Source organism: Triturus cristatus, chromosome 7, assembly GCF_964204655.1.
Source record: "Triturus cristatus chromosome 7, aTriCri1.1, whole genome shotgun sequence".
Classification (NCBI taxonomy): Eukaryota; Metazoa; Chordata; class Amphibia; order Caudata; family Salamandridae; genus Triturus; species Triturus cristatus.
The window spans coordinates 1,172,696,862-1,172,710,307 of NC_140590.1; the positions used below are offsets into that span (position 1 = coordinate 1,172,696,862).

The 13,446-nt window shown below is 43.3% G+C and overlaps 1 protein-coding gene across 1 annotated transcript in view; it reads right to left on the minus strand.

Annotated features, from left to right (window-relative positions):
- Positions 1-877: 877 nt before the first annotated feature.
- The window catches only part of LOC146811358 (uncharacterized), a 51,011-nt gene continuing 38,442 nt past the window's right edge, over positions 878-13,446 (minus strand). Inside the window, exons 2-4 of the mRNA XM_085614505.1 lie at positions 11,577-11,638; positions 1,902-2,072; positions 878-1,205 (exon numbers count right to left, since the gene is read on the minus strand). Of these exons, the coding sequence (XP_085470631.1) occupies positions 1,105-1,205; positions 1,902-2,072; positions 11,577-11,625 (321 nt within the window). The 5' untranslated portion in view covers positions 11,626-11,638 and the 3' untranslated portion in view covers positions 878-1,104. The remainder of the gene's footprint in view (positions 1,206-1,901; positions 2,073-11,576; positions 11,639-13,446) is intronic.

Sequence of the window (13,446 nt, forward strand, 5' to 3'; positions counted from 1 at the left end):
CCACAAACTACAACTCCGCAACATGCCACATAATTCCACTCCACACAACTATACACCATGCCACAAAATTCTACACAACACCACACAATTCCAAAATTCAGCCCCAGACAATTCACCACACAACATAATTACAGTGCACATAACAGCACTCAACACCACATAATTCAACTCCTCATAATTACACGCTACTCCAAACCACATAAATACACTCCACATAAATCCAGTCTATGCCACATAGCAACACTCCCCATAAATACATTGCACATCATTCTACATTATACCACTCAACATAATTTTCACTCAATGCCACACACTTCCATGCCACATAATTTACCTCTACACATTTCGATTCCACACCACGTAATTATACAACAAACCACATAATTCAACTCAACAACACAATTAAACAACATACCACATACATCCAATCCACACCACAAAATTCCACATCATGCCACAAAATTCAACAGCACACCACATAAGTAAACTCCACTATGTACCGCTCCACAACACAAAATACCATTCTACATAATAACAGTCCATGACACACAATTCCGCTCCACATAATTCCGGTACACTCAATGCCACCTAATTACTATCCACATTATTCCCCTGCACACCCTGTCACATTATTCCACTACACAAATTCACTCCACACCACACAATTCCACCACACACAACTGTACAACTAACAATTCAAATCCAACCCACATAATTCCACTCCACAGCACATACATCCACTCCACTCCAAACAAAAAACGCGTAGGTAAAAGAAAGACATTGTCATTTACGATGTCAGTAGATTTAAGTCTCACAAATGCGAGACCTATTTTATTGCAAATGCTTGTTTCAAGAGTACTGACGTAGCAAATAAGACATATGCAAGAAATGAGACAGGAGCTGTTCTCTGGCCCCAGATATGTTAATTTTTGATACATAAAAACAAATAAACATAAACCGTGAACATAAGACGTCCTTCGCATGTCGGGACCACTGGCGACGTGTCCTTGAGAGCGCGGGCTAAACCAAAAGCTGGGGGGGGGAGGAAGGGGGGTCCATGCTTCTGTGCGGAGATATGGGCGGGCAGCATGGGGGAGCCAGCCCCTAATGGTTGCAGAGGTCGCTGTTGCAGCAGGCCCACACTGACAGCTTGTCCGTTGGTCCTATCGCGCAATCGACGTCTATGAGGCACTTGCGAAAAGTGACTGCAGAGGGAGAAACGAAGCAGAAAAGAACGGTTTAAGGATTTCATTGAAAATGCACTGAGTATTGCCCTGACACTGGCTCCAGTGTATTAGAGCCAGAGTTTGGCAGCCATTTGTGAGAGGATGAATGCGCCTGAGGGCGAAATGGCGAATATTACTGAGGGTGAGATGGCGAATGTTACTGAGGGTGAGAAGGCGAATGTTACTGAGGGTGAGATGGCGAATATTTCTGAGGGTGAGATGGCGAATGTTACTGAGGGTGAGAAGGCGAATGTTACTGAGGGTGAGGTGTGACATGGTCAATATTAGCGTCAGTGATATTTAATGTTACGACTGGTGAGCTGGTGATGTGAATGTCACTGGTGGTCAGATGGGAATTGATGCTGCGGTTGAGGTTGTCCTAGTAAATGTTACTGCCATAGAGATGGTGATTGTTACTGCAGGTGACGTGGGGCTGGTGAGACGGAGAAAATTGCAGTGGGTGAGGCCTGACATGCTGAATGTTATTGTCAGAGTGAATGTAGGTGAGATGGGAAATGATCCTAGAGCTGAGGATTGGAGATGGTGAATGTTACAGCAGGTGCGGCGTGAATGACTCACGGGGTGAGATGTTGAGTGTCTCTGCTGGTGAGACTGTGATTTCATAACGGGTGAGGTCTCGAGTGACGAATGTTAACTCGGCCACTCGTTACTCACCAGGTCCACCGATGGACTTGAATTCATCCTCAGGCTCTGGCTTGTCGGATGGCATGAAGGCCTTTATGTGCCCGCGCTGGCACAGTTCTTTTTCTTTGCAGGTCACCTCCTTCTTCTTCAGACAGTCAGGCTGGGAATTACACTCGTAGCACTGAAGTACTGAGTAGGAGCCTGAAAGAGATGGTTGCATCACTACCGTTGACGTGATATCGCCAACCCATTCCCCAGACCAGGTGTGACCTCCAGTAGGCCAAGCCACCCCCTCTTCAGGACCTGGCTCCGCCACCCACAGACCCGGCCACCCCTGGTTCTAATACTCCCAGCTTTGGGCCTCATACTCCCTTCCACCTGAAACTAGCGCAACTTTACCCGTGCCTGGCACCGCCACCCTCCTCGACACGATATGGCCTCCAGTTGACCTCCTAATTACCATCCTTTGACTTGAATGTCCACCCTTGGGCCTGGTTCTAAAGCTTCGCTTCCTGCTACATCATGAATTATTGGGTGCATTCGTGGACTCTCTGTCTCCTCCAGCCTCTACAGTGGTTGTGCAGAGGGAGAGTTACTGATCTTTCCAACAATGAATCAAAGCAGAAGAGGTTCATTGGAGACTGCTGCACTTAAAGTGCATTGGGGTGTCCAGTAGGCCCTTTTGTATTTAAAGTGCATTGTGAAGTTTATCGTCGGAGGATACTCCTACATTTAGGAAAACCAATAAGGCTGACGTTTGCATGAAGTGCTATTGGCTTTACCAATTCTTGTTGCTGTGCTAGGGAGCAAGCGCAAACAAAAAAAACAACTGAAAAATGGGTGCTACAGAAAAAAAAGTTGCTTGGTTTTTCAAAGCATCCACTTTTCAGATGCTGTTATCGGTGCTTGCTCCCCGCTGCTGCTGGCTGCCCAGTACCTGTTAAACAGTCCCTCGTGCATTGTAATGGAGGTGCAAGGGCGCACTCAAACACCACAAGATTAGCAGGATGAAGTGTAGCATGGGCAAACATGCAAAAAAGGGGCAATAATGGCGCTGCAGTGTAGGCGTCATTAGTAGGTGCCCGCTTGTGTGATGGCATGTGTCATCACGCATGCGCACCAACAACATGAAGCGGGCCCGATTATTGTTTTTCCCCTCTGATCCAACATGGATTGTCAAGTAAAGAAAACAATGGGTGCGAATAGAGGAGCAGGTTGGGGGGAGAAACAGGAGTGCGCTGGGGAGGGGAAAAGGTGCACAAGAGGGAGAGCAAAGGGGGCAAGGAAAAAAAGTGCACGAGCAAGAAAGCAACACAGAGAGTAGGGGAGGCAGAGAGTTTGGCGGGAGAGAAGCCCAAAGGAGAGAGCTTGTAACACAAGGGGGGAAGCATCATGGAGCATAGTGGGGGAATTTAGTGAAGGGAGGAGCACACGAGGAAGAGAGATGGAGAGCACATGCACTCTCATTGAGTGCTTAACGAAGAAGAGAAATGTAGTTCCCTTGAAGTTACTGGTGGAAGGATAGAAGCCAGCCAGTCAGAGAGAGAGAGGGTATAGAAGCTATGCTCCAGGGGCGTGACAAACACAAGATGGACAGGCTGGGGCAAGGAAAGCCATTAAATAAGAAGGCAAGAATAGAATAGAAACAATAGATTCAACCACTGCTCTTCTGTGGGAGGGCTAGCTGTCCTGTAAGAGATTGGCAAGCCCACAATAAGTGCACAATAGGTCTTTTGCAAACAGACAGTTTGCGCGGTCTGGTAGGCTCAACCAGGAGAGGCTCCTCCATTAGGACAGAGGAGCGTCGTCCCACTGCCAAAAATGTACCCCAAGAAAGCCCCAGAGATGAAAAATAAATGATAATAAAGGTAATTTATTTCCAATTTATTTTTTATCCACGAGTCTTGAACAGTGTCAGGACAGAGTGGGCCATTGCTGCAGAGGGAAGAGTGGTGGGCTGGCTGTGCACTTGGTTTAAAGTGTGCTGTCTCTTTTGCCGGCCAGCAACAGCCAGCCAGACATGCGCATTTTAAACCTCTCTAACCCAGCCGTCCTAGACGGTTGGATTTGAGAAAGCAAAGGCCTCCAAGTGCTCTAGAGAGTGTTGAGAGAGACCTCTCCCTCCAATCCTGGTGCTGATCTGAAGCTGGTTACCAGCATGAGAGGAGGGCCAGGATTGGTTAGGGAAATTTGCTGGAGTCCGAAGGAGACAGAGCAGAACAGGACAGGAGCGAGGCGGACATCGGACGTCGTGCAGCAAGCAAGGTCAGTGCTTAGTTCTTTTTTATACGCTCGCCACCCACCTTGCATGCATGCACGTACCGACCATACATTTGCCCGCCCCATCCACACTGCTTACTTGCCAGCCGCCACTGGGCTCAACCTACAAATGGTGACACTGAAATGTGATTGAAAATGGTGAAAACCAATTGCTGGAGGTTCCAGAGCAGAAGAGGTCAACAGCCAAGGGTAGACCCAAGTGACCCAAAGGAACTTACTCCAGGTTTTCCTTTGAGAAATTGAGTACAGAATAAAATATGTTTGTCATGAATGGCACAAAAGCCTTACACGTCAATCCTAACAAGGACAAAAAGTGTAAACTCACTGGACCTTCCAACGTTTAATTAGGGTTGGGCTCACTGCATGTTTCAGTGGACCCTATGATGTCAGTGGTGGCAGTAGGGGGTCACTGATGGGACACAGCCTGTCCAGGGTTGGGCAGATAACCCCATTTCCTAACCGAATAAAGAGTGAGAGGGCACCAGCCCCTGCCAGCCTTGGGGAGAAGCACGGTGATTGGCTAGGTCTTCCCATACCAGGGACCCTGAGCAGTGCAAAATTAACAGAAGGTGCTATTGACGTAATGTTGTTAGGAGTAAGTCTTTGTTCCCCCCTATGTGAAGTCAGTGGGCACGAAGAGAGGAAAGGAAAAAAAGAATGTGACAGTGGGACTAAGGAGGAGGCAAAAATAGGGTGGTAGGAATGAAGAACAGAGACAGAGAGAAGAAGGAGAAACATCAAAGGAAAGTAGGAGCGTTGCAAAGGTGAGGGGAGCGGGATGAAAAACAAGGAATGAGGAGGAAGAGAGAGCTGACGAATGAGGATTTCAACTTGGCCCAAGTCAGATTTGGCTAACACATCCAGTCCTGTTTTTTTTTGTTGCATTAAGGTATTTGAGGTTTGGCATTTTCACTTGAACGTACAAAACTACAGACAACAGAGAGCAAACAAAACTAGAAGCTATAAACTTCCTCCACATGGCATGAACAACGTAAAAGATCCCGCCAAGTAGCCGGAAGTAAGATGTTATACATTGCAGTGGAGTAGTGAGTACCAGCTTCAACCCATTTTATGGTGCAAACAAATGACCTCCCACCACCTGGTACACTCACCGGATTTAGCTTGATCTGATTCAGCATAAGTAGAAAAAGGATATATTACAAGACAACCTGCCACCCGCGTTACCCCTCACTACTTTATAAAATCTGTACACATGCACTTCACAAGTTTTTATGGGCCTTTGAATCAAAAACATCTTGCTAGGTCCCTCACGTCCGACAACTATTCCTAAATCACATAAAAATCCCTCCAGTGAAAGACAAATCAAGCAGCTACAACATCTGACGCCATCTTGTGATTCTAGCCATGTTGGCTACCTCACCAATAACAACTGTTCTTTGAAATCTCTAAAAAGATTTTGCAGCACGGGAGCCAAGAACAAGATCCAGGAACAACGTCTCCTTCTCTCTCAGTCCGACAGGCCTGCTTGCAACGCAATTGTTATAATAATTTGCTCCTGTAGCCAGGGCTTTAAGTAGTCGTTAGGCCAACTTTAAGCAGCCGACAGGCCAACTCCTCTCCGGGGAGAGGAGTTGGCCTAACGGCTAGGGCAGTTGACCTCGAATTTGGGGAACTGGGTTCAAGTCTCGGCAATGACGCTGAACATCCTGTGATTCTCGGCAAATCACTTAATCTCCCCGTGCCTAACAAAAATGAATGTGTGTCCTCATGTAATGTAACTGGTGCTATGTAAAACGCTCTGATACCTGATTCGGGCCAAGTTAGCGCTATGTAAAACTCTGTTAAAAAAAAAAAGTAGCTGGGTCCTGTCGGTGCTCAGCACCGCCATTTCTGAGGCAGATCCTGAGACGGGGGTTCACTGATGGAATATCTATGTCAAAAACACCGATATTACAAATATCGATAACAATATATAGAATACAAAAATATCGACTCCCATACCTACACAGGTAAGTACAAAAATATTTAATGAAAAACATCAATGTAAAAAATATCGATAAAAAAAAAAATATATATATATATATATATATATATATATATATACAATAAAATTATATATATGAAATATTTTAAATATTAATTTTAACAAGATTAATTAAATTTAATATACATTTGAACATAATATAATAAATAAATGTAATTCAAAATAAATAAATGCACAAACATAATTTATATATATATGGTCTTTAAAATAAAAAATAAACTATAATCTATAATTTATTTGAAAAGTTTAAAATTATATAAAAATTAAATATATATATATCAATAATTTAAAATATAAAAAAAGAATCTACAATAATTTAAGACATTAAAACGTTACAAAATATTTAAACTTACATTTCCTAATTCAATCAGTGCAACAGTAGGGAAAATGTTGGATAGCAAAATAATTAAACCTACTATTCCAACTCCAGTGAGTGCAACAGCAGGGAAAGTGTTGGACAGTGGAGGGCTAAAATGTACTATTCCCACACTAAACAGTGCAACAGTAGAGAAAGTGTTGGATAGCGGAGAGTTTAAAAATTATTATTCCCACTCCAGTGAGAGCAACAGTAGGGAAAGTGTTGGATAGCTCAGGGGAAAAAAATATTATTCCCACTCCAGTGAATGCGACAGTAGGGAAAGTGTTTGATAGCGGAGAAGTAAAAATTACTATTCCCTCTCCAAACAGTGCAACAGTAGAAAAGTGTTGGATAGCGGAGAGGTAAAAATCACTATTCCCACTCCAGTGAGAGCAACAGCAGGGAAAGTATTGGATAGCGGAAGGGAAAAAATTACTATTGCCACTTTAAACAGTGCAACAGCAGGGAAAATGTTGGATAGCAAAATAATTAAATCTACTATTCCAACTCCAGTGAGTGCAACAGCAGGGAAAGTGTTGGACAGCGGAGGGCTAAAATGTACTATTCCCACTGCAGTGAGAGCAACAGTAGGGAAAGTGTTGGCTAGCGGAGGGGAAAACATTACTATTCCCATTCCAAAGAATGCAACTGTAGGGAAAGTGATGGATAGTGAAGGGGTAAAAATTACTATGCCCACTCCAAACAGTGCAACAGTAGGGAAAGTGTTGGATAGCGGAGGCAGAAAAACAACTATTCCCACTCCAGTGAATGCAACAGTAGGGAAAGTATTGGATAGCGGAGAGGTAAAAATTACTATTCCCACTCCAGTGAGTGCAACAGTAGAGAAAGAGTTGGATAGCGGAGGGGTAAAATGTACTATTCCCACTCTAAACAGTGCAACAGTAGAGAAAGTGTTGGATAGCGGAGAGTTTAAAAATTACTATTCCCACTCCAGTGAGAGCAACAGTAGTGAAAGTGTTGGATAGCTCAGGGGAAAAAATATTATTCCCACTCCAGTGAATGCGACAGTAGGGAAAGTGTTTGATAGCGGAGAAGTAAAAATTACTATTCCCTCTCCAAACAGTGCAACAGTAGGGAAAGTGTTGGATAACGGAGAGGTAAAAATTACTATTCCCACTCCAGTGAGAGCAACAGCAGGGAAAGTATTGGATAGCGGAAGGGAAAAAATTACTATTGCCACTTTAAACAGTGCAACAGTAGGGAAAGTGTTGAATACCGGAAGGGTAAAAATAACTATTCCCACTCCAGTGAGTGCAACAGTAGGGAAAGTGTTAGATAGCAAAGAGACAAAAATTACAATTCAAATTCAAAAACAGTTAAAACAATAATTAAAAAACATAAAAATTATAAAAAATCATTAAAAAATAAACGCTATTTAAAAACGAAAAATTAAATATATTAAATATTTAAAATTTCAAAATATTATAATATTAATTACATATAAAAACCTACAAATAATATATAATATAAAATAATAAATACATTTATAAAAGAAATTCTTTTAAATTAGAAAATATTTTTAAAGAAATTAATTAATACATAAATTCATTTATTGTATTTCCTACCCTATAACACCACACCAATAACAAAACATCAACATTTCTAATTAGATTTTTTCCCAAAGTTAAAGTAATAATCAATGTAATAAATTATATTAATAAACAAACTAATAAACATTAATTGACTACACATACTTTAACACTATGATATCCACAACACACACCTAAATTAAACTCTAAAATAATAAAACACAATTCAAACTTAGTTATAAATTAAAAACTATTACTATTAAAAACTAATATTAAAGTAAATACAATGTCTTTAATACCCACCCTTTACCCCTTTAAAAGTAAAAACAACACACAAAAAGTTAAACAATTACCCAAAATACATATCAAATTATTAATATTAATTAACAACTATATATTAATTAATTAAATGCAAATTACCTCCCACTCTTTACTCCTATAAACACCAAAACAAAAACCTATAATTATTTACATAGTTGCCATACTTAATAACCAATTATTGAATTATAATTAATTAACATCCAATTATTAATTAATTAATTACAAATAAATCACTTCCCACCCTTAACACCTATAAACACCACAACACACCTCAAATTAATGTCACACTTACCATAATTAATTACAAATTACTTAATCAAAATTAATTGACAGCCAATTAATTTGTCAATTAAAAAAACATTACTTCCCACCCTTAACACCTATAAACACCACAACACACACTAAAAATTAATTACACAATTACCATAATTAGCAATTAATTCATTTAAAATAATTAACAACTAATTATGAATTAATAATAAATTACTTTACACATTTAATACTATAACATCTCAATTAAGCAAATATTAATAAATAAAAAATAATCAATACGTTATTATTCATGCAAAAAGAACAATTTTATTTATTTATTTATTTTGTGTATTTTATATAGCGCGCAGCTACCCCAACGGGGTGTCCCGGCGCTTCTGAGTGAAAGCAGAGTGATAGTCCTGGGGGGGTTAACAAAAGAGAAACGTTTTTAGTGCCTTACGGAAGGGTAATTCTTCCTGGATCATCCTAATTGCGATCGGGAGTTCGTTCCAGAGAGTTGTGGCACAGACCTGGAAGGTTTTACCTCCAGAACGTGCTTTCCTGAATCTTGGTATGGAAAGCAGATGTTGGGAGTTGGAACGGAGGTTCCGTGAGTTACAGTAAGGACGGATACTAACAGAGAGGTAGGCCGATCCCCTACCCCTAGTAGAACAATGTCATATATTCACCCCAGTTCGGAGATCTGGGCCTAAATCCATCGTTTTTTTGCTCACCATGCTATTCCAGTTTGAACCCAGCCATATGCAAATCAGTCTTGACCCTGTGCCTCATGGGAACAAGAAAAATTGTTGTTTTTGTTATTATTCATGAGCATTCCATGGCAACACCAAACAGAGGAGCACAATGGAGGCTGATGAATGCCCACACCTCAAGCACTACCCCTTGGAATGCGACTACAACTGATCCACAAATGCGGTCCCACTGACGTAACACCGGTACATATTTAAGACACGTTACAAGCTCAGCAAGTGCGCTCAGCAAATGGATGGTGAAATGTGCACCTGGGCCCTGGAGGGGTTCTGCACTAGCCCTGGCCTTGGGCTTAAAAAACTGAAACTAAAAGTTCTGGACTGTGCTGAGCGGCCTAGCGTAGGCTGCCTTTTTTTTGTCACAGTAGGGCTGCGAAATTGCGCCAACTGGGCTAGGACTTATCAGGAGTGATTCTAGGCCACGTGTATTAGGACACACCCTCAGTCACAGAGGTTGTTTGTCATATGTGACTCTTAGTTATGCCTCTTAGACCCCCGTCTTTCAGAGAATCCCCTCGCCATTTTCAGCCACTTAAAGCACTGGCCGAACGCAGGGCCAGCCGTTGGCACGTGCCTGCTAGGCCCACGCGCAGGGCACAGACCTCCATAGGGTCTCCCTATGATGACTTTGGTCAAAGGAAAAGTGTGGAGGGGACACCAAATTTGGTTTCGTCCAGGGCGCTCTCTTAGCAACGGCCAGCTCTGGTCATAGGTTTGGGAGGAATGTTTTATTATCTTGGATATTTTTCGGGGCCTTTAGAGTTTCTTTTAGAGGTTTATCAGGACTGCAGAGAAGAGGTGTTGGGATGTCTGAGAATGACACAGATCTGGCTATGTATGTGAAACACTGACCAGAGGGGATTCCTGGGGTGATTCAGGTGACATCAGAGAGCCTGGCTTTATGTTCTTGAGGGGACACTTTACATTTCACTTCGGTGGCAGATGAGGTTTCAAGGCCTCTTCAGGTATCAGGAAGAAAGAACATTCACAGTATACCAAGTGACCAATGGAGTTACGGCTACCACCAGTGGAGTGCACAGCCAATCTTTCTGACTCTTCACTCCTACAAGAGCATTGCAAAAGTGGAATAAATGCGAAATAGCCGACAAGAATGAGGAGGTTGCAGAGCCTTATAAAGGTTATCTGTACCCATAATGTGCAATGGGGGTGTTGGCCTTATAGCAATTTCTGTTCTGACTCTTCCCCCAACTTCTTTTCCTATTCTGTCTATCCACCTTGTCTCTTTATTCTAATTTGTGCGTAATTCAACAGATATCGGAGATGGTATGACCCAGAAGGAGATGCAGAGTTGGAAACGTATCCATTCTTTGATAAAATTGGCTTTGAAGTGGTCAGTGAAAAAGCCTTCGGAGAGGCATCGGGACAGAGTGTATGCCGACACACAAGTTCGAAAGTCGAGTAGCCGTGTTTGCGGTAGAGTCAGCTAACACTAATGTCGGTGGAGGTGAAGCATGGCAGGAGTTGTGCTGGCCTGGTGGTGATGCACAGAGGAGAAAATTACCTGGTGCTGGCCTCCCAGGGGTCTTCCTTTCAAAGCCGGTTGAGCATGCTTGGGTGAGATAAAATGGTAGCGGTTTCGAACACGGGTAGTTTTGATAAATATATTTCATAGGAGGGGATAGCAAGCCCTTGTCCATTGAAAAGGCACCAAAAAAATGTATGTAAAGGAATGTAGTCCTTACTTAATTTGTGCCGGTGGTCACCAGTGGACTCTACCAGCACTTATTTCTGGGGACCAAGAATTTCCATTCTCTCTCACAGTCGTTGTCCATACTGATGCTCCCTTAGTTCACAGGGCAGCAGGACATACAGAGCAGTCTTTTTTTAGTTTCACAAAGATTGAGGCAATACAAGAAGGGCTGTGGAGCAAAACTTGGACACCAGCACTTATTCTTTTACATATTAAGCACTGTTAAGTAGCGTTTATTGATAGATCGCAAAGCTGATGAAGTTTAATATACTTAGTTGGGGGGGTCTACAATTTCACAAACGCAATGGACCTGTAATATAGAAGTGGTCCCATGTGTTTAGATTCAGGGGGTGCAGAGGTAAGTTGCCTTCTATGAACAACACTTACCCACCTTCATGCCAGTCCCTTGCCCCACCCATTTCTACCCCATTTCCCCTTAATGTAGGAGATCTACTCACCTTGGAAGAAAAAGGCGGCAGCCACCGCGCAGATCAGCAGGGCCCTCATTTTGTCCTCAGTCCTAGAAGTGGGTAGGTAGAAGCTGGTTTAGTGCCTGAGTTACTTGAAATTGATTAAACTTGAGAGATTAGAAAATAAATTAATAAGAACTAGATTACATGATCATTTACTGACAAAGGGGCTCATTAGTATGGCGGGCGGCCCTGGAAATGGGACCGCCCGATATGCATGCGGCGGTCCCGCATTGGGCATTAGGATGCCCCCGCCATGCTGGCGGGCGCATTCCGCATTCCTGACATTGCAGCAGGCGGTGCTTTCAGCAGCACCCTCCGCAATGTCAGAAATGCATGTTGAGCATGTGCATGCACAACCTGGCAGGCACCGCACGGTGCCTGCCAGGTTGTGCATGCACATGCAGGGGGGTACCATAGGTACCCCCATATGCCCCCCCACACCCCCAACATCCTGGGGGCCCACAACGGGCCCCCAACTTCAAGGTCCGCATGCCTTTCCCGCCACGGAAAGACTTCCCAACCGCCTGCATCCTGATATGGATGGCGGTGTCTAGTAGATACCGCCACCATATTAAACCCTTCTCCGCCCGGTCGACTCCTCGACCGGGCGGAAAAGCGGTGGACGGTCTTCCTTTCCGCCGCGGTCCCCCCTGCCATACTAATATGACGAGGGAAATGGGTGGTGGGCGGGGAAGGATGTAGGGCGGATCGCCACCGCCATGCGGGCAGTGGCGCTCCGCCCTACATCCTAATGGGCCCCTAAGTATCTTCAGGCGAACATTATCCCAGTAGGATTACAAGTGAGAATTGAGCCTGCGATATTTATTGACATACACAAATTTCTTGAAAATTTCAGTTTCGTTGCCAATAATTGCTCCAGGCACTGGATGGTGCTTGGAGTAGAAACTGCCTTGGAATATATGAAAAAATTGACTAAGGAAATAGAAGATCTACGGAAGGATATTGTGGATGATAGGGCACTTACTAATTCAAAGGAAGCACCGGAAAGATTAGATAAGACCATCGCATGATTCAACACGATCACGTTGAATAGGAAATTGGAAGAACTTGCTAAAGACTTACGGACATTCAATTAAAAAAGTGACTTATCCATATACTACAGATGAGTATTACCAACAAGACACTCCGGGCCACTACCTGAACAGAGGCAGGCAGGGGGGCCGCAAATACAAAACTTTTTCAGAGTCCTCATACTCAAGTGGTCCTGACAGTGATTACGATAATAGTGGTCCCTCAGGGAGTAGACAACAAACACACCCAGGCCCAAGTTATCAGGGAGCCAATCGTCAGGTCTCTACGTATCCAGAGCTGACATCGGGTCCTTTTTTAGGGGACACCAGATGGACAACACACAGGGGCGGGGGACCACCCCAAGGCTGGGCAGAGGACAAAGGACAGAACAGGGGATGTAACAGAGGCAGAGGGAGGGGCAGGAGAGCGGTGAAAATCTACCCACAAACACACTGAGAAATTCAGACCAGACAGCAAACATATCACTGGTAGAGTACACAGACAATACTCTGCCTGATCAGCCTATAGTCCCTGCCTCTAGAGAAGAGGATCACACTAACCTTGTCATTAATCTAAACATTCTCTATCCTCAACTGAAATTGCTGTCTTATCCAATGGGTTGAGTTATGTACCCACTGCACCCAGCAGTAGTTTCGGTACAAAGATAGACTTGTACCGCTTCTTCAGAAAGATACGATTAAAGCACTTTTTTCACAAACATTCAATCCCCATTAGTACCAATAGGTGCCCAGCCACCCCATTGCGGACACCATCGACATTCTCACCACTGACGCATTTAATGTCAAATAAAATTCTGACCTTT